General features: G+C 35.8%; 7 protein-coding genes across 8 annotated transcripts in view; 3 read left to right on the forward strand and 4 right to left on the reverse strand.

Annotated features, from left to right (window-relative positions):
• The window catches only part of LOC100632164 (uncharacterized), a 7,106-nt gene extending 5,819 nt beyond the window's left edge, over nt 1–1,287 (reverse strand). Inside the window, exons 1-5 of the mRNA XM_011406316.2 lie at nt 1,147–1,287; nt 954–1,090; nt 480–681; nt 299–377; nt 100–146 (exon numbers count right to left, since the gene is read on the reverse strand). Coding sequence (XP_011404618.2) covers nt 100–146; nt 299–377; nt 480–681; nt 954–998 — 373 coding nt within the window. The 5' untranslated portion in view covers nt 999–1,090; nt 1,147–1,287. The remainder of the gene's footprint in view (nt 1–99; nt 147–298; nt 378–479; nt 682–953; nt 1,091–1,146) is intronic.
• Nucleotides 1,288–1,340: 53 nt separating this feature from the next.
• On the forward strand, nt 1,341–2,664 carry LOC105313130 (probable 28S ribosomal protein S23, mitochondrial). The gene is made up of 4 exons (XM_011406303.2): nt 1,341–1,467; nt 1,566–1,721; nt 2,184–2,264; nt 2,348–2,664. The coding sequence occupies exons 1-4, from the start codon at nt 1,427–1,429 to the stop codon at nt 2,571–2,573; spliced, it is 504 nt and encodes a 167-aa protein (XP_011404605.1). The 5' UTR covers nt 1,341–1,426; the 3' UTR covers nt 2,574–2,664.
• LOC109582850 (uncharacterized) lies at nt 2,429–4,676 on the reverse strand. The gene is made up of 4 exons (XM_019997858.1): nt 4,398–4,676; nt 4,090–4,345; nt 3,727–3,904; nt 2,429–3,624 (listed from the first exon to the last, which is right to left on the reverse strand). The coding sequence occupies exons 1-4, from the start codon at nt 4,576–4,578 to the stop codon at nt 2,833–2,835; spliced, it is 1,407 nt and encodes a 468-aa protein (XP_019853417.1). The 5' UTR covers nt 4,579–4,676; the 3' UTR covers nt 2,429–2,832.
• A 75-nt stretch (nt 4,677–4,751) lies between these two features.
• LOC100632415 (myosin-11-like) lies at nt 4,752–10,612 on the forward strand. The gene is made up of 18 exons (XM_003387339.3): nt 4,752–5,014; nt 5,323–5,469; nt 5,656–5,850; nt 5,973–6,244; nt 6,436–6,552; nt 6,752–6,940; nt 7,092–7,218; nt 7,524–7,659; nt 7,718–7,943; nt 8,208–8,360; nt 8,414–8,494; nt 8,543–8,641; nt 8,971–9,102; nt 9,641–9,739; nt 9,800–9,887; nt 9,998–10,113; nt 10,190–10,306; nt 10,355–10,612. Exons 1-18 carry the CDS (start codon nt 4,768–4,770, stop codon nt 10,427–10,429), a joined length of 2,616 nt encoding a protein of 871 aa, XP_003387387.1. The 5' UTR covers nt 4,752–4,767; the 3' UTR covers nt 10,430–10,612.
• Nucleotides 10,613–10,829: 217 nt separating this feature from the next.
• On the reverse strand, nt 10,830–13,519 carry LOC100632542 (proline dehydrogenase 1, mitochondrial-like). Of its 2 annotated transcripts, none has more exons than XM_003387340.3 (11): nt 13,224–13,519; nt 12,966–13,159; nt 12,839–12,921; nt 12,721–12,785; nt 12,539–12,661; nt 12,403–12,455; nt 12,220–12,301; nt 11,736–12,099; nt 11,441–11,591; nt 11,260–11,348; nt 10,830–11,088 (listed from the first exon to the last, which is right to left on the reverse strand). In XM_003387340.3, exons 1-11 carry the CDS (start codon nt 13,482–13,484, stop codon nt 10,919–10,921), a joined length of 1,635 nt encoding a protein of 544 aa, XP_003387388.1. In that variant the 5' UTR covers nt 13,485–13,519; the 3' UTR covers nt 10,830–10,918. The 2 variants fall into 2 exon arrangements, with proteins under 2 accessions (XP_003387388.1, XP_019853406.1); XM_019997847.1 differs by having other exon boundaries at nt 12,220–12,304; nt 13,224–13,518.
• A 45-nt stretch (nt 13,520–13,564) lies between these two features.
• LOC100632670 (mitochondrial sodium/hydrogen exchanger 9B2-like) lies at nt 13,565–16,629 on the forward strand. The gene is made up of 10 exons (XM_003387341.3): nt 13,565–14,384; nt 14,525–14,607; nt 14,663–14,755; nt 14,811–14,917; nt 14,962–15,135; nt 15,750–15,858; nt 15,920–16,056; nt 16,128–16,202; nt 16,253–16,346; nt 16,406–16,629. The coding sequence occupies exons 1-10, from the start codon at nt 13,597–13,599 to the stop codon at nt 16,555–16,557; spliced, it is 1,812 nt and encodes a 603-aa protein (XP_003387389.2). The 5' UTR covers nt 13,565–13,596; the 3' UTR covers nt 16,558–16,629.
• On the reverse strand, nt 16,440–18,070 carry LOC100633432 (LIM/homeobox protein Lhx1-like). Its single transcript, XM_003387347.3, has 5 exons — nt 17,838–18,070; nt 17,634–17,787; nt 17,256–17,460; nt 16,938–17,207; nt 16,440–16,674 (listed from the first exon to the last, which is right to left on the reverse strand). Exons 1-5 carry the CDS (start codon nt 18,011–18,013, stop codon nt 16,661–16,663), a joined length of 819 nt encoding a protein of 272 aa, XP_003387395.1. The 5' UTR covers nt 18,014–18,070; the 3' UTR covers nt 16,440–16,660.
• Between the last annotated feature and the right edge of the window lie 3 nt (nt 18,071–18,073).

Raw genomic sequence — 18,073 nt, forward strand, 5'->3', positions numbered from 1 at the left:
GAGAGAGAGAGAGAGAGAGAGAGAGAGAGAGAGAGAGAGAGAGAGAGAGAGAGAGAGAGAGAGAGAGAGAAAAGAGGAGAAAGTATAATGGCTACTTACCAACTAGGTGCTTTACATCATGTACAGAAAAACCATGAGGTGGGAGCCTACAAATAATAATCATCATTATCATTATCAATAATTATTATTATTAGTATCATTATTATTTTACTATTATTATTATTGTTATTATTATTATTATTATTATTATTATTATTATTATTATTATATTAATTTATTTATCTATTATAAGAATTACTTCATCTGCAGTCCTTCTTTGCTATGGAAAACCATTGGAGAAAGAAAACCAGTCGATTGAAGATATTTACAAGATAAATCTATTTTTAATGAGTAAATACATCAATAAATTGATGAGTGATCAAAGAGAGAGAAAGAAAGAAGGGGGAGACCATAATTGTAATATTACATCATTAGATTACTTGTCCCATCAGGAAAGTGCTTGACTAGCCCATTCTCCTTGGTGAATCTCTCCTCCTTCAGCTTTTCCAGGATGTTATAACTAAAGCTTGACATTCTTCTCCTTCCACCTCCACTACTGCTACTATAGCTCCTTCCTTCCCTACCTTCTTCCTCTTCTTCATCGTACAAGCTTTCACTGTAGCATTTTGAAACACGAGGACGCTGAGAGAGAGAGAGAGAGAGAGAGAGAAAAGGGGAGAGAACATCATAAAGATAAAGATGGAGGAAGGTATGAGGAAGAAGGAAATATATCATAAAACAGGAAAGAATACTATTAGTAAAAAGAAAGAGTGGGGCTTCAAACAATAGTTAGGTAATGAGATCAAAATGGGAGTCAATGTACATACAGACATGTATCTATGTGTTGTATTGGTTGGTACAAAGTGACACCCATTTATTAACATAAACACCAAGTTACAAGTATCAACACTTACTAATCTTCTCTCCATCTTACAGCTACTCCTACTTAGCTCAGCCATGAGCCAAAGAGAGAGGCAGTATATGCACAACAGTTGAAGGAATGAAGACTGTATATAGTATACACACAATGTAGATCTCTTTATGTACAACTCTATATTGACAAGAGTTGATTAGTCACTATGTCAAATGCAGGTCCGTCTCTTTTACTTGTTTGGCTAGTATTCAAATCAACAGGTCCCAGCTGCTTCTCTGTCTTCTTTCATTCATCCTCTCTCAAGACTCCTTCCCCTTTTTCACTTCTCTCTCTCTCTTTCTGCAGGATGGTGCGCTTTTATTAGAAAAAGGTTATTTAACCATTATTCATAAATACAATAAAAATAATAAAAAATAATAAATACAATTATAATAATTAATCATTCTCTCTCTCTCTCTCTCTGTTTATTTTATTATTTATAAAAAAATATATAGAGTAGCTTCTTAAGAGCTAATGGGGTCCAGATTATTCGATTTTGGAACTGTACTCACCAGGTAAAAAAAGAATACTAAGAAAATGACACTTATTATTATGCATACATAAAATAATTATGTATTATAGTTATAATTGGTTTATGACTACATTTTCATAGGATGAAGGATTTAGTAAGGTCTGGTGTGGTCAAAAAGTGTCCAGTTTGGGTAGACGTGGTAGAATCCCACCCTCCTCTCACGCCAATGGCAGTCAATGTTGCATTTCAAAAAGGAAAACCGAAACAAATAGTCTACGATAAAGATGTACTCATGAAGTAGGTAGATGAAATGAGAGTAGTAATATTAGATTATTCATTGTATCTGTACACTAAAAATATTGGCTCTTCTATGAAGTAATTGACTATTATAGAATCTACTCTTAGTTTGTTTAATCAGGATTACAATTGAACCTACAATAACATTCAAGATCACAAATAAATGCAATTTTTATTATTATATTTTTGTCTGATATTTCCAGTTATACAGTGGCTATAGTGAATGGTCGGACATTAATTAAATTACGATACTTTTAATTTAATTACGATGTGTATTTATAATCTAACTAAAGAATCATAAGAATTTTCCTTTCACATTCCGATCACATGCCAAGTATGCATACTGGACAGCTTTATTACGATTACGTCATGATCCTAACGCAATCGCATCATAGCTGTAATGCATATTATAATACCACATTGGTCCATTAATTATTACACTAAGTCTTTTAATTGGATTAGAGATTACTTTGATCAATACAGAAGACATGGTGAGACAGTGTCATTATTTGAAGATCACAAGCAACCAACTGTTGCAGAAAAGTTAGAGAGAAAGAGAGACAGAGAGAGAATTATGAGATTGCATGGGAGAAAAAGAAAGAGACATTGTCTGTTTCTGCAAACAGGTTTGTGGAGCATCAGATGTTTCTGCTTGGAGAGAAGAAACTAACAAAAGAAAACAAAGACAAGACATCACTAGAGACAGTGGAACACATGAAGGAGCAATACCGTATCACACTGTTAAAGAAAGACAAGGATTACGCAAGAAAAGAAACGACGAGGAGACGTCAAGAGCTTGAAGAGAAACGACAAGAGGAAGAGAATCTAGATAATCAAGAAAATAGGAGCTGAATGTATCAATGAAGAGGACAATCCATGAACAGAGTCAATTACTCAACATTGGTCTTTACTTGCTTGGTTATAGTTGTATATTAAATTATTATTTTAAAAAAAGTAATTTCACATTTTATGATTATAAAAATAACTTTGACAAAGAATACATATAGAATTTATGTACATTAATACTCTCCCTTATGCATACATGTATTATATTAGAATTCACATACATGTATGTATGTGAAAAATGTGTCAGATCTTCCTTCCCTTTTGATCACAATTTCTCCAAAATGGCAGATAAAAGAGACGCAAAAGAATCAATTTGATCAATCCCAAACGAGTCTGAGCTTAAGCCAGCAAGCCTTGAATGATTGAGACTCGCCCAGTCTCTTAATCGAGAGAGGGGGAGAGGAACAGAAGGAAAATGGTCTCCTTTTATATTCTCATCTCTACTCGTGAGATGGCTGATGGTGGAGCTACTGATAAAAGGTAACACATTATCTCGTAAAACCTTAACCGGATACTGGCCCTCGAGCCAACTCAGGAGGAGAGGGATGTAGAAATCAGGATCAGCCGAAATCAATGATTTCTCAACGTGAGTGTTAAAACTGATCAATAACTTATCAACGTATTCACTGATCACTTCCTCTATCATGTCTGCCTCACCACTGAGGTAACGACTGATCCTATCAACGATTGTCCTCTGGTCTACATAAGCTTGCTTGATTATATTTCTCTTCCACGTTTGGTAGCCATAACCTTTAACTGCCTTCTTCTTCTTCTCCTGCTCCTTCACGTAATCCTCAATTCCTTCATCAGAGAGAGAAATGGCCGGGGTGTTATTTGAATCCATGTAAAGCATCTGGACGCTCCCGCAGCCCTCGTTACCATGGTGACAGGGACACGCCTCTTTTCTTTTGTAGGCGAGGAGTGTCAGCCAGTGATTGGTCACTCCCAGGATAAATATGAGGTGGGCAGGACTTGTGGTGTTCTTTACAAACGAAGAGATTTTATCTTGAGTTTCACAAATCATCTCAAAACTGTCTTGTAATGAACCGAAAGAGAACTGGAAAAAATAAAATAAAATTATTAATGATCTACTTGATCTATACAATAGTTAATTATTTTACATGTACATGTACAGCGTCATTTTAAAAAAATGTCGTACCTGTAAAATGATTAATTTGTTTTTAATTTCCATATCAAAGTTCAAATGAGGATCAACGTCACATAAATACTGGAGAAAGCTCCTTTCCAAGTCTCCCTTGGTTATGTATTCCTCTGTCCAAGGCCATGCCTCCTCACTCCGCCCCCTGACCAACAACTGAGAAACAGAGTACCAATACCTACAAATAAACTTGAAAATCATTTAAAAAATTTTGGTTTTTGCTCATCAAAAATTAACTTTAATTTCCTTGCCCTGCCCATAAATGATTACACGTGCTTACAAAAATAACATAAAAACTAAACCAACAAAATTAATGTTAAAACATTTTGACTTGCAAGCAAAATTTTGTAATCATGTTCTCACCTTCTCCAGACTCCACCCACTGATGCAGTTTCCTCTAGCAAACCAACTACCGCCCCCTCACTTGACGAGTGACACGCCTCCAGCAGACAGAGAGCATAGTGTAGTGCATAATAGCCACAATAGCCGGAGGCTTTCTGTTCAACAACCTTTAACTGTAGTACCGATACATGTGGGCATGGCCTCAAAGTATAATGAGTTAATATACGGGAATGGGCGTGGTTAGTTATAATTGACTCGAAATCCCACCATTGGTCACCTAATAAATTATTTTTAAAAATAATAATACTTTGAATTGATCGGAAGCAAACCTTTTGTTAACTCTCTCCTTCCTCCTATCTCTAGTAACCGGGCCCTCTTAGTTATGTCCCATTGAGTTTCTGAATAAACATCTTTTAAACATTCTTCTAGCAATTCCTCCACAATGAGCTCTCCTTTATCAAGCTGGTTGGTCTTGGGATCTCCCTCTTTCGTCTCTTTAGTCTTTTCCATGCCTGCAGGAGCTGTAGAGGCGGCTAGAATGAGCTGTTGATGGTACAAAATGACGCATCTTTTCTTCACATTCTCCGCACTTGTCCGCGGGCTTTCCGTACAGTACATGCCACGTGTTTTTCGTATACCTCCGGAATTATGCCAGTAAATTAAGGCGTGGTTATTAGAGCCGCTACTCCACCCCTCAAAATGGCCGAAAGGCAGAACCCCTTTTCTCCTTCAAACTCTTCCGCTCCTCCTCTTATTCCAACTCCTACTTCTCTCCCCAGCACTGATCCTGCTCTAAGAGCTGGATTTTTAGCCCAGGCTCCTCAAGAACAGCCAATGTACGCTACCATTGCTCCAAAGTCCCAGAGAAAAGACCACACCTCTCACCCACCCAGCCTACCTCCGCCCACAATGAGTCTTTCCCCTTCTTCGTCTGTTGGACCTTCAGGTAAATTGATATTATCGAGGGCCCCAGGGGTCAGGGGCTTAAGCTGCATTGAAAATTCGTTTTAAGGGTTCTGATAAACATTTGCCTGTCGTCTACATGCCTAATGTAGAAATAAGTTTTATGTGACCAATTCATTAAATGAAAAATTCATTAAAAAATAACGTCAATAATGAATTACAGTTAGCATGTCCATGTAGCCAGGTACATTACATGTACACGCAGCTTACTTTTCTATATGTAAGTTTAATGTGAAATTGAATGTAATAATATCATGAATGAAATAATAATAATGTATTAACTGTTTTTAGATGGAGGTAGTAACCCCTCTACTCTTGCCTTGCGTGTAAAGTATCTCGAGGGGATGGTCTCCAGACTGACATCAGAGAAGAAAGGAATGGAGGAAGAGTTCGGTAGACAGAGAAAGCGATTCATGGAACAGATGATCAGCTCTGAAGGTAAGAGAGAGAGGGAGAGGGGGAGAGAGAGAGAAGGAGGGAGAGGGAGACGGGGGAAAGTGAGAGAGGGGGAGAGAGGGAGAGAAAGAGAGAGGGAAAGAGAGGGAGGGAGGGAGAGAGAGTGAGGGGGAGAGAGAGGGAGAGAGAGGGAAGGAGAGAAAGTAAGATTTAAAACCGTCTTTTTAGGTGAAATGAAAAAGTTTAACGAGATCTTAAAGAAGAACAAGCAGCAGATTGAGACTCTCAATGTGAGTTTACTTCAAAAAGACGAAGAAATGAGCTCAATGGCTAAGACGATGAATGCGTCGCTAAGAGAAACTTTTGATAGCGACAGAGTAAAGTATGAAGAAGAAATATCTATACTTAAACTCAAGCTACAAGGTTAGTTAATGAAAGAAATACATGTAGTCTGTTAATATCTTTCTTTCTTTCTTTCTCTCTCTCTCTTCTTCTATTTCTCCTTTTTATCTTTCTCTCTCCTTCCTTCTCTCTCTTTCTCTCAGAAACATCTCATGAACATCAAGTGCAGGTACAGAAACTAAAGGCTGAGCTCTCCCGAGAGAAAAAGCGGACAGCAGCTCTAACTGACTCTAAGTCTGACTCTAATCTCCTTGATGTTCAGTCTCCTGTCAAGCCTTCAAGTGGTCGGAAGTCGCCACAAAGAACCTCACAGACCATCCCAGTACCAGCAGCTCCAAATCAACCTCAATCATCATCATCATCAGCGGCTCTTAATTTCTCATCCGAAGGTAGTCTGGAATCAAGTATGATACAAGTAAGCGAGAGAGAGAAAGGGAGGGGGAAGAGGTACATGTACATGTACAATGAAAATACTTAATATTCAAAATTTCAACATGTACCTTATCCTCAGTAAAAGATCCGCTACATGTATATCCATTGAATATTTCTGATTATGCTATCTTCTTTCTTTCTTTACAACCCTTTTTCTCTCTCCTTTTCTCTTAGGCTGCTCATGATGCTAAATTGTTAAAGTCAGTCGTAGTTCCACTGGAGGCCGAGATTGAAATGTTAAGAATGCAATTAAAAGATTCACAAGACAGGCTTAAAGTATATGAAGGCAAAGTTAGTTTATCACATACTATATACATGTACATGTACAAATGAATAAATGTCAGTTATTAATACATTTACTGTACATGTACATGTAACAATGATTGTGATCCATGTACACGTAGTGAGTTATTTCTGATGGTTAAGTTTTTCAGTCATTTTTAATTTTTGTGTATTTTTATGTCTAAATTTAAACTTAATTTTTTAATAGGCAAGTGGATCATTTTTAACAGCTTCTCCCGAGCCGTTGTCCGCCAGTGTCTCTGAGCTACTGGTCACACCGACTGCAACAGGACCGGATAGAAGTGTCTCACCTCTTGAAACAGGAGGAGGAGGAGAAGGAAGAGGGGTAGGGTCTTTGAGTAGAGGATCTTCACAGGATGTTTCAGAAGTTGGACTTGTGAGCGGAAAAATATTTGGATATTAAAAATCATTAATTTATGAATCATCATCTTTTACTCTTTTCCCTCCATCTCTTCCTTCTCTTTATTTCTCTCTCTCTCTCTCTCTCCCCCTCCCTCCCTCCCTCTCTCTCTCTCTCTCTCCTTAAGCTTGAGAAGTTACTAAATCAGGAGAGAACAGCAAGATATGACCTTGAGATGCATATTGAGAGTCTTCGGAGACAAAAGACGTCAGTGATGGACCTAAACACTGAACTAAAAGAAGATCTAGCAACAGGTATTAATGTACCTTCTTAATCGTTATTATTGAATATAAATATAATTATGTATATGTACTTTTGTTGATTTGTTTTGATATTTCTGTTGTTGTTGTTGTTAATGTTGTTGTTGTTATTTGTTCATATTATTGTTATTGTTGTTATTAAATTTATTTGTGCCTAATTATGTTTTAAGCTGTACTTTATTTGTTTGATGTCAATTAGATTCCTTTTTTGTATTTTAATCTGATTTTGATATCTTTCTCCTTCTGCCCCTACACTCCCTCTTTTTCTTTTTTCTTTCTCTCTCTCTTCCTCCTAATAGCCAGGAAAAGTCTTGAGGAAGAAAAGGAGAAATATGCCAAATTGGAGGCTGTTTGGACCAAAGCAAACCTCTCCTTCATTTCAACTCAAGATCAACTGAAACAGAAACTGAAAGATGTTAAAGTATCAGATGAGAGGTGACATAACATATATTTTAGCGTAAATTCTATTTATTTTTAATTTTTTATTAAATAGGAATTTAAAGGCAGCACTGGAACCAGTGGGTGCTTACTCCCCTCGCCCTTCATCCCCAACACAAGAGACTCATACCCATACCACTGATGACAGAATGAGTATGAGACCTGGAGGAAGAGGGCGGGGACGTAAGAGGACGGTCTCTTGGAGCGTGGGTGATGACCATACTGAGGAGAAAGAAGATTTGACCGTTTGGAAGGCTATCACTGAACAGCTCCAGCGACTAGTGAGTGAATTCAACCATCATAAATAATTAGTCGAATTTTTAAAGTTGCCCTGAAAACCATGTTAATGTCCTGCTGAAGCATATGCTTTTTTTAGCTCACTTAGCATCATTTGCAGTGTTAACTAATATTTTAATAGATCTAAACCATGTACTGTACATACATGTACATGTACACTGTAATATGCTATGTATTTCCCTAAAATCAAAGATGAGTAAAATTACACGTACATGAACATGTAGTTAGTTTCCCTTTTCTTTCTTCAGTTATCTCAGCAGCATCACGACCTCCAGAGCAAGGAAGCAGCTGTCACTGCGTATGAGAAACAGCTGGAGAGAACACAAGGACAGCTGATGTCAGACATTGACGAAAAAGACAATCAAATATTTATTTTAAGACACGAAATACAGAAGATTCAAGTAAGTTTGTAAATTAGAGAGTGTTCTATTATGATACCATTGTTTGATACTAGGCTACACTGCTAAGGGAGAGATATGCTGCTGAGAATATGAAGAGAAAATTAGCAACTGCCAAGGAGTCAATGAAAAACCAGGTTAATGATCAACGTTATGAATAAGAGCCTCATTTTTCTCTTCTAAAGGTTACTGAATTACATAGCTCTGAGGCTAAGGTTCAACAAAAGCACAAAGTGTTTAAAGAGAAGTTCACAGAGACAAGGCACGATATTCAAAAGCAACTGGTGGGTATATAGTCTGCCATTATCTTCTACTTACATGTACTGTCTCCTTCCCTCCCTCACTCTCTTTTCGCAACTTATACATGTACATGTACATATGCATGTACTAATTTATACATTTATAAATTCATGTACATGTACATATGCATGTACAGTACAACTTTTTTTACCATTATGCCACTTTAAATCCTAATTTACTAGATACACATTAAAATAGTTATGATTACAGAATTAACCAATCTATATACAATTTACAATTTTTACTTTTTGATTGAATTTGTCGTATACATGTACATATACATGTACATGTGTATATGTACATGTACATGTAGGCTTCATTCACTGAGGAGAGGACTAGCCTGTACGGGATCATATCACAGAGAGAGGAGGAGTATGCTTGTTTGAAGGATCTGCAGACGAGCGAGAAAATAGCATATCAGTCAGAATTAGATCAATTGAAAAAAGTAAATGAGCAAACGATGAATTGTTATAATATTTTTATAATGTACATTAAGTTTTAGATTTAGCATGTACAATTTTTACATACACTGTACATGTACATGTATTGGAAATGGATGTGTTTTGGTCTTGCATACATTTTTAGTACTAAAGCCCTTTTTTATGTTTTGCTCATAACTTGAAAAATTGAAATCGGAATTGACTCAAACTTGCTACACAGCATAAGGGCATCAATATGTATCAGAAAATGTAATAAAAATTGGGGGTGATTTTGGAGCCATTTTTTGGAAAAAACCATGGGCTATAGTACAGGGTATTTTTCCGAAATTTAGAGTTTTTAAAAAATGGTCATAACTTGAAAAATTGAAATCGGAATCAGCTCAAATTTACTACATAGCATAAGGACATCAATATGTATCAGAAAATGTAATAAAAATTGGGGGTGATTTCGGAGCCATTTTTTGGAAAAAACCATGGGCTATATATAGTACAGGGTACTTTTCTAAAATTTGGAATTTAAAAATTATCATATTTCACAAATAGGAGAAAGCAGAGGCAGAGCTGAACGTAGCGTCGACTATGGAAGAGTTGACACGATTGAGGGAGCAAAAAGTTGCTAATGAATCCAGACTATCAGCCGAAGTGAGCACAAAAATAAGAAAAATAATAATTATAATGATAATTTCATGTTATATTCTTTAGCTAAGTGAATTACGTGAGGTTGTCTCTACAGCAAAACAGGAGAAAGATAATTTAGAAAGTCAATTGTTATCCTCTCTGAATGAAAATAGTAAGAATGAATCTATATACATATACCACATGTACATGTACATGTACATACATGTACAGAGTATGTGTATACGTTCACTGCAAAGTGGGATATTGTTTTTTGTATTTTAGCCCAACTTGAGAAAGAAAGACATTTTGCAATATTAAGCAACACCAACTTTCAGGAGAAATCGAAGGATTATATTGAAGAGAATATTTTTAGAATATCGGAACTGGAACATGAAAAGGTATTATTATTATTATTATTATTATTATGATTTTTACTCTCTCTCCCTCCCTCTCTTTCTCTCTTGACTCTAATAGGAAGAAAACGCTAAAACAATACATGAATTAAAGACGCAATTGTCTCAACTAAAGAAGCAGCTAGCAAATAACGAATTAGTTCAAAAAGATTTTGTACAATTATCACAATCACTTCAGGTGAGATGAATGAGATTAAACATTAATTATTAACTTTGTTTCTTTTAGACAAGACTTGTCGAGGTGGAGTCACGCCAGCAAGAGGAGGAGCTTATTAAATTAACGAGTCAAGACTCCACTTAAAATAAATGACTATTGCAATTGACTTTATTATTATATTATCATTATTATTATTATTATTATTATTATTATTATTATTACTGTTATTACTATCATTATTATTGTTATTAAATGCATGCGTGTTTTTGTGTGTGACATGTAATCTGATTGCTGTTTTGATCAAAAGAAAACATTAAATTACTTGTACATTCCTTGTGTGGAGCATCAATCAGTGTATACAAGTCACATGACTTTCAATAAAACTGGTTTCTATCAGTCACATCAAGTATCTTTATAAGATATATAAAAATATACTTTTAATGAAAGACTAATGATTGATTATTATTATTTATTATTATTATTATTATTATTATTATTATTATTGAAGAAATTGCATCAAAAAACGATGCAGTGAAAAAATAAATAAATTGTGGAGCAAATTTCATGACAACAGCAAAAATATAAAACTAGAAAAAAAACAATTATATAGTTCTTGAATTGCATTTCTTTATATCAATTTTTCCGCATTAATCTTCTCTTTAATTCTCGTGATATAAGACTTCTTTCTCTGACTGCTCCATCCAGCATACCTTTGTTCTCATTGGCTCTTCTTATAAGATATGGGAGGACCTCACCTACAGGACCGTATGGAGTATACTTGTAAGCCATTAGGCCTGAACTACCTGAAGATAAGAGTGAGAGAAGAGAGAGAGAGGAGAGACAAAAAGAAAATAAATAATAGCTTACTACATGCAGTTATTAATAAAAGAAGTAACTATTATGATTATGAAGATAATAAAATAATAATATTGCATTGTAATGTGCAATTGCTCTGTTATTGTTAAACTACTGACCCAGTGTACAGGTGAGATTATCAGACATGCCGTACTGCTGTCCAAAGACGACGGAAGAATCTGTCTTGTTAAGTCCGAGCTCATTCACTCTATTATACCAATAAAAACATAAAAATAATATAATAATATATAATTACAACAAAAAGGAAGTATGCAATATAGAGCAAGGGAAGCAGTTTACTTCTTCAGTGCAAAGTGTACAGTAGCTTCGTTATGTGTCGCTACCATTATGCTGGCTTTCCCTTCTCCCACTCTCTCAAGAACATGGTTCAATATTCTGTGATAGCTTGAATCAGTTTCTGATTTTTTGCCCCAAATAGGATCCGGATAGCCTATAAATAATACATAAAGTAATAATACTTTATAATTAGTAATAATTTGTCATTAAAACTGCCAATCATTAATGTCCATCATGCATAAATACATGTAGACAACTTTATAGGAAATGCAAAATACGTTACTGATATTTTCAATACCTTTTTTAAGCGCTAGTGCCTTCTCCAATGTCACGTAAGCTCCACGTACCGTCTTTATTGCAAATCTGTAGCCATAATGTTCAGAGGCTGCTATATCTCTGAGGAGATCATTGAAACTGCTTCTCAGATAGCACTGCTGTGTGTTGTATAGCAAGGGATACTGCATGTTATACTTAGGCATGAGTCTGTGTACAGTGATGTGACGTATTGCTGGTTGGTAGTAAGTATGTTCAGCATCTATCATTAGTCTCACTCCTCTTTCTTGTGCTACGTCAGCTAATGATTCCATTCTTCTCATGACACTTTTCATCTGGTCTTTCTCTTCCTCACTCATCAATGGAAGGTTTAGCTCATGAGGAGAATGCTAAGAGAAAAAGAAATGGAGTTTAATAGCAAGAAAAAGAGAAAATGGTCAATTAAGTATCCTATATGTTCAGTATGGCTTTTATAGAGAATAAGAAATATAATATACTTGATGTATTACTTTTGCTAAGACTTCATAGAAGTCAGATCCATCGGTCAGGAAGGCATCATTCCATTCAAAGAAGTTCAATTTATTATCATAACTATTATTTACAACAGGGAAAGAATATCAGGATTACATTGTTGGAGTAAACTCTTTTGATGTGGTAATGTAGTGGCTTTGTCTTTGTATGGTTATACTAACTTTGTTTTCAAAGTCTTCCATAGTTTCTCTACTTCATTCTCCTTAAATCCAAGCTAATAGTAAATAAAAATAAACATTACTTAATATTACACAACAACTATTAATCAACAATAATACATAAAAGTCTTTTCTTTACTTTCATTTTTTCTGTTCCTCTCAAAAACGAGTCAGAAGTAACAACTCCTTCCAGCATGTCTGGTTTATCAGCTAGTAAAGAGAAAACTTTCTCACTACCAACTAGCACTTCACTTAGTAGCAGCTATAAAAGTTGCAATCATTTGTGGAAGCATTAGTAATGCATGCATATAATAGGCATACCAGTAATGATGTATGTCCTAGCCCTGTGATCTTTGTAGCACTGAATGGATACTGGCTTGCATCAGCTATGGTATAATTTTATTACAGAGTAACTGAGACAAAAATTATAGTACCATACCTACAACGTTTAAACAGTCGATGGCATTTTTGAGGTTATTGTCACATGCTCTTTCAGTAGCAGCATCTCTCTCACTCGTGCTCCTAAAAGATACTAATATTTGTAGTGCAATGAAACAAAGCTCTACTTTGTTTCTGATTCAGTTACATCGTCTTCAGCAGAGTAAGCTAGTATGGGTAGGATTCCTTGAGATTCTAGTCTTGTTAGTGTTGAATTCACTTCTTCTCCAGTCTCCCCTGCAACAAAGTGTCCAAAGATTGTAGCCTTCATAACTTTAGTGAAAAGCCTATCACCCACTATGCTTTTCAGCAGGCCAAGCAACTATTATAGAAACATCAATTAAAGTATCTATGGTTTGTTCAGTTATTGGCCATTTATTGCTTACCTTTTCACTTTTATCTACTAGTTTCTCATATTTGAAGAGTTTGAATAAAACGAAGGCACGCCATAGCTCGTATGTAGACTTGTTTTGAAAGGATGTCTTTGTATCTGAGAAGTCTATTGTCGACGAAATGCTTGTACCTGCGGTTGTGGTCTTTCCCCGGACGATTGCAGCTTGAGCCGAGGAGGAGTGGAGAGCCACGGGAGCATGTCTTCTTGCTAAACAAGAGGTTAGAAGACTACAAGAGCTCCTCCATCTTATCATGATTGCTTTTTCTTTCCTGTGACAACCTCAAACAAGTCATCTTAACAGGTTTGTGGCTTCAATATTCACTGCAGTGATGATCCCTCCTCTTTTTTTAGGGAGGGGCTGACACATGAGTTTGATGATGTCCTTCCTTTCGAAAAGGCTTGTACCTCTACTGTTGCACCTGTTACCAGAGCGTTCAGCATTGTTAAAGTACATTGGATGGTATTGTACGAGGTTATTGGTCGTTTCTGTATGGATTGGAGTCCTATGGGTCATACTAGGCAGAGATTTGTTACCAAGGAGCTCAGTGAATGAGTATGATTGTATTAATATCAATGATAGCATGAATTATACTGATGAAAGCTTAGCTTACATGCTCCCTTGTAATAGTACAACATCAGTGGAGTGTATTGCTACCATTGGCATCAATGAGTCTTGTATATCTCGTCTCACTTTTACGCTATCTGATGACAATCAATCAACTCAGTCCGGAATCATTGATTTATATCAGAGTGTATCAAATAATGATGAGAATACTGATAGTCTATTAAAAATCCCCGAAGGGCATTTCTTTTCGCTGATGATTCTCGTCCTCTGCTCTTCATTCGGTGGCTTTATAGCTAAATTAGTTAAATTACCACCACTGCTTGGGATGATGGTGGCTGGGTTTATTTTAGAAAACACTTCGTCGATCATAGATTGGATCAGTCCAGTGTGGAGCTCAGTGTTAAGAAACATTGCTCTAACCATCATATTGATAAGAGGCGGTCTTGCTCTTGATGCTAAAAAACTATGGAAGTTGAAGTTTGTCCTACCATTACTTGCAATTTTACCTTGTCTATTTGAAGGAGGGATGGACAGTATTATAAGTATATTCTATATTGATTTACCATGGCAATGGGGATTAACATTAGGGTAAGATTGAGCTAGTAATATGTCATGTAAAAATACACTTAACTTTCACTCATATCATTACTTATCATTACTTTATCTTTATCATTGTTTTTATCATTATCATTTTTATTATTTTACTTGATCATTGTCATTGTTTGTAGGTATTTATTATCAGCCATATCTCCTGCTGTTGTAGTCCCAACAACACTAGTATTAAGAGATACAGTTAAAGGAGTAAACGAAGGTAAAAGTATCTTTATTAATCTCTTGTATTTATAATTACTAATAATTGTTAATAGGTATTGCTACTTTAATAGTAGCAGCTGCTAATGTTGACGTAGTCATTGCTATAAGTCTTTTCAGTATATTCTTAGGACTTATATTTTCTGAGGGTAATATATTCATTGTATACTGCTAGTGTTCTATTCTTCTTATTATTAAAAAAAGGCAATATTATATTGGATGTCTTCAGGGCTCCAATAGAGCTAACTGTTGGTGTATTGTATGGTATAATCACTGGCCTACTAATGTGGGTATTACCTACAAAACATCATGTAAGTCAAAATGGTAATTATGACAGTGTTGAGTTTTGTTACAGACAGAGACTTCTATGGCAAGGAATCGTTTCTTTTTATTGTTTGGGTTTGGTCTCTTGTCGTTGTTTGGTGGTCGCCGGGCGTTGATAGGCGGGGCCAGTCTTGCAGGAGCAGGCGCACTGGGTACTGTAGTTGTCTCATTTGTCTCAGTCCAGAAGTACTCAAATGAAGATAAAGTACAATTTTATTATTGTTATTATATCAAGTGCAATTTTGTGTCACCATCATGTTATGTTAAATCTTTAGAAGTTTTTAAAGTTCCTTCAAAAATTGGACCAAAGTCCCTGTACTATAGTACAGGGATTTTGGTCAAATTTAGCCAAAAATGAAACGTAAAAAATTCTTTATTTTTATAATTTTTTCTGATGCACATACATGTACTTATGTTGCGTAGAAAGTTTGAACTGATTCCAATCAAAATTAGATTTTTTACGAATATTTAAAGTTACTCAAAAATCGGGTCAAAGTCCCTGTACTATAGTACAGGGATTTTGGTCAAGTTTAGCCAAAAATGGAAAGTAGGGAATTCTTTATTTTTATATTTTTTTCTGATGCATATACATGTACTTATGCTGTGTAGAAAGTTTGAACTGATTCCGATCAAAATTAGATTTTTTATGAATATTTAAAGTTACTCAAAAATCGGACCAAAGTCCCTGTACTATAGACAGGGTATTCTGTCAAAATGGCTAAGAGAGAATTTGTTATTTTATTACATTTTCTAATTCATGTAATGTGTGTCACTTTTTATATTTAATGTAATTGATCTCAAGTGTGATATTCTGTTTAGAAAACCTTGTCAAGATATTTCTATATAATATGGCAGTTTGCTCAACCCGTCCTTTTTGGTTTAATAGGAGCAGCTTTAAACATAAGCACTATCAGCGGAGACTTAATAGGTACTAAGTAACTGACGATATTCTAACTATCATTTTCAATGCATTTATTATAATAATACAGGGAAGGCAGTACTGGTTATATTATGTGGGTTGATCGTGAGAGTTACTGTAGCAATTTTAGCCGTGACCGGTAACAAGTTTACTATAAAAGAAAAGATATTTATCGGGTTTTCTTGGCTACCAAAAGCAACAGTCCAGGCAAGACGGAATATTTAATTGCTAAAAAAGTTTTTAAATATAATATTTATTTAAATATTAATTATACACAGGCTGCATTGGGATCGATACCATTAGATCTTGCAAGAGAGAGTGGAAATAGACAGTTTATAGAATATGGAGAAACGGTAACATTTTTGAATACCTTGTTATCATAATCATCATGACCAATTTATAGATACTAACAATAGCAGTATTAGCTATAGTGATTACTGCTCCAGTTGGTGCTATCCTTACCAGCCTATTTGGACCATACCTTCTTAAACATGAAGGTAAGCTATTTAATATATATATATTATAGTAGATTTACTATTGCATTTAAATTTAATAGATAAAGAAAGTGATGAATCACTTCATTCAAACCCTGACCAACCAGTTTCTCCTCCTATTTCAAACAAGAATGATAATGATGTACAAAATGGAGTAACAAATGATGAAGAAGAGGGAATTCAATGCATTAATGAAAAGGAAACGACAGTGTGACTAAATATTTATTGTCTCATTTTATAATAATAATAACGACCTATTTAATGTATTGTCAATTGATGAAAAAAATACACAAATGGTATGATTCAAGACAAAATGTCTAAAGACCTGCACCTGTAGAGAGAGAAGAGATAAAAGAGAGAGAGAGGGGGGAAGAAAGAGAGAGAAGGAATTAGTGTTGTGTAAGAAATCAAGAAAGAAAACATTACTATTATACGTGATCAAAAACATAAAAATCTCATCCTAATTACTATAAAAATATAAACACACTTGGCATATACATGTATGAGATCACATGTTCTGTACTTGAGGACATATTAAAGTTGCTATTGCTATCAAATGTCTTTCCTTACATTATGTGTCCATTATCATCATACCTGGCTCTCCCTTAGTGCCGTCTTTCTTATCTTTCGATCTTCTGTTCTGGAACCAAACCTGAATCACTTTAGCCGTCAAACCGGTCTGTGCTGCAAGATCCTCCCTCATTGCTCTCGAGGGGCGTGGCTCTTTCTCGTACGTGGCCTGAAGGACGATCAACTGCTTTGGATTAATGGACGTTCTTGTCTTTCCTTTTCTGTTATCGCCGGATCCAATCAAAGGATCATTACCAGTCGTAGATGGTGAATAACTTTCATCCATAGCAGAAACTAAATATATACTTAATAAAGACTAATTAATAACTATTAATAACCAACCGTTGCTGACAGCTGTGGCTCCGCTCCCGACAGGATTAGCTGCAGGTGTGAACGAGGAGGGGGGAGGGTTAATTGGGGTCGTCTGTGTTACCATGGGTTGAGAGGAAGAGGGAGGGGGAGGAGATGAAGACTGCTGTTGTTGAAGGACAGTTGGTTGTGATGGGGCGGGAGCTGGATAACAACTGTCGCAAAGGAACTTCTCTCCCTGAGCAACAAATAGCAGCAATAATAACACTGTGTAGCACTTAATATAGGCAATAAAATTGCTAATAGTAAAACTAAACTGTCTATTTATAAAATCGTCAAATTAAGACATTTTAAAGCGCAAAATTGCCTAAATTAAAGCGTGCTGTATACAATGAACAGAAATACACATACTTGAACTAGGTATAGCTGTTCTCCAGTGTTGAGCTGTCTCTGGCAAACAGAGCACTTGAAACATTGGACATGATAAATCTTATTCACTCCTCTCCTTACGAGATCTTCTGGGCATAATCCTTCCTTACAAGATGCACACTGAGTCCCGTATTGCCTGTAAGGAGAGATAGAAGCCTTTTTACTTACTATCTAGTGCTTCATTACCTGAAGAAGTCCGATCTACAGTAAAGCTTATTGTCACGTGAGAAGCACTTTTCGCTGAGGAGACACTGACAGTCGGAGCACTTGACACACTGCACGTGCCAGGACTTATCCAGGACCTTCATGAGGAACCGCTCCATGATAGGCTCGGAACACCCAGCACATATAAAAGGAGTCATGATTCTCCTCTCTGATCTTTGCCAGTCCCTACCGTACCACAATTAGCTTATGGGCGTGGC

The sequence above is a fragment of the Amphimedon queenslandica genome, unplaced genomic scaffold (genome assembly GCF_000090795.2).
Source record: "Amphimedon queenslandica unplaced genomic scaffold, v1.1 AMPQUscaffold_13350, whole genome shotgun sequence".
Lineage (NCBI taxonomy): Eukaryota > Metazoa > Porifera > Demospongiae > Haplosclerida > Niphatidae > Amphimedon > Amphimedon queenslandica.

Coding starts and splice junctions, on each gene's coding strand:
- LOC105313130 (XM_011406303.2), top strand. CDS start 1,427: ATGGGGTCCAGATTATTCGATTTTGGAACTGTACTCACCAG. Junction 1,468..1,565: donor TTTGGAACTGTACTCACCAG/GTAAAAAAAGAA, acceptor ACATTTTCATAG/GATGAAGGATTTAGTAAGGT. Junction 1,722..2,183: donor GATAAAGATGTACTCATGAA/GTAGGTAGATGA, acceptor TAATTGGATTAG/AGATTACTTTGATCAATACA.
- LOC109582850 (XM_019997858.1), bottom strand. CDS start 4,578: ATGGAAAAGACTAAAGAGACGAAAGAGGGAGATCCCAAGACCAACCAG. Junction 4,346..4,397: donor AAGGAGAGAGTTAACAAAAG/GTTTGCTTCCGA, acceptor ATAATTTATTAG/GTGACCAATGGTGGGATTTC. Junction 3,625..3,726: donor ACAAATTAATCATTTTACAG/GTACGACATTTT, acceptor TATTTTTTCCAG/TTCTCTTTCGGTTCATTACA.
- LOC100632415 (XM_003387339.3), top strand. CDS start 4,768: ATGGCCGAAAGGCAGAACCCCTTTTCTCCTTCAAACTCTTCCGCTCCT. Junction 7,944..8,207: donor CTGAACAGCTCCAGCGACTA/GTGAGTGAATTC, acceptor TTCTTTCTTCAG/TTATCTCAGCAGCATCACGA. Junction 9,103..9,640: donor AATTAGATCAATTGAAAAAA/GTAAATGAGCAA, acceptor TTTCACAAATAG/GAGAAAGCAGAGGCAGAGCT.
- LOC100632542 (XM_019997847.1), bottom strand. CDS start 13,484: ATGATAAGATGGAGGAGCTCTTGTAGTCTTCTAACCTCTTGTTTAGCA. Junction 12,305..12,402: donor TGGAAGACTTTGAAAACAAA/GTTAGTATAACC, acceptor TGTTGTAAATAA/TAGTTATGATAATAAATTGA. Junction 11,089..11,259: donor TAATCTCACCTGTACACTGG/GTCAGTAGTTTA, acceptor TCTTATCTTCAG/GTAGTTCAGGCCTAATGGCT.
- LOC100632670 (XM_003387341.3), top strand. CDS start 13,597: ATGAGTTTGATGATGTCCTTCCTTTCGAAAAGGCTTGTACCTCTACTG. Junction 14,756..14,810: donor AGGACTTATATTTTCTGAGG/GTAATATATTCA, acceptor TATTAAAAAAAG/GCAATATTATATTGGATGTC. Junction 16,347..16,405: donor ATACCTTCTTAAACATGAAG/GTAAGCTATTTA, acceptor TAAATTTAATAG/ATAAAGAAAGTGATGAATCA.
- LOC100633432 (XM_003387347.3), bottom strand. CDS start 18,013: ATGACTCCTTTTATATGTGCTGGGTGTTCCGAGCCTATCATGGAGCGG. Junction 17,788..17,837: donor TGTAGATCGGACTTCTTCAG/GTAATGAAGCAC, acceptor CTCTCCTTACAG/GCAATACGGGACTCAGTGTG. Junction 17,208..17,255: donor AGCCACAGCTGTCAGCAACG/GTTGGTTATTAA, acceptor GTATATATTTAG/TTTCTGCTATGGATGAAAGT.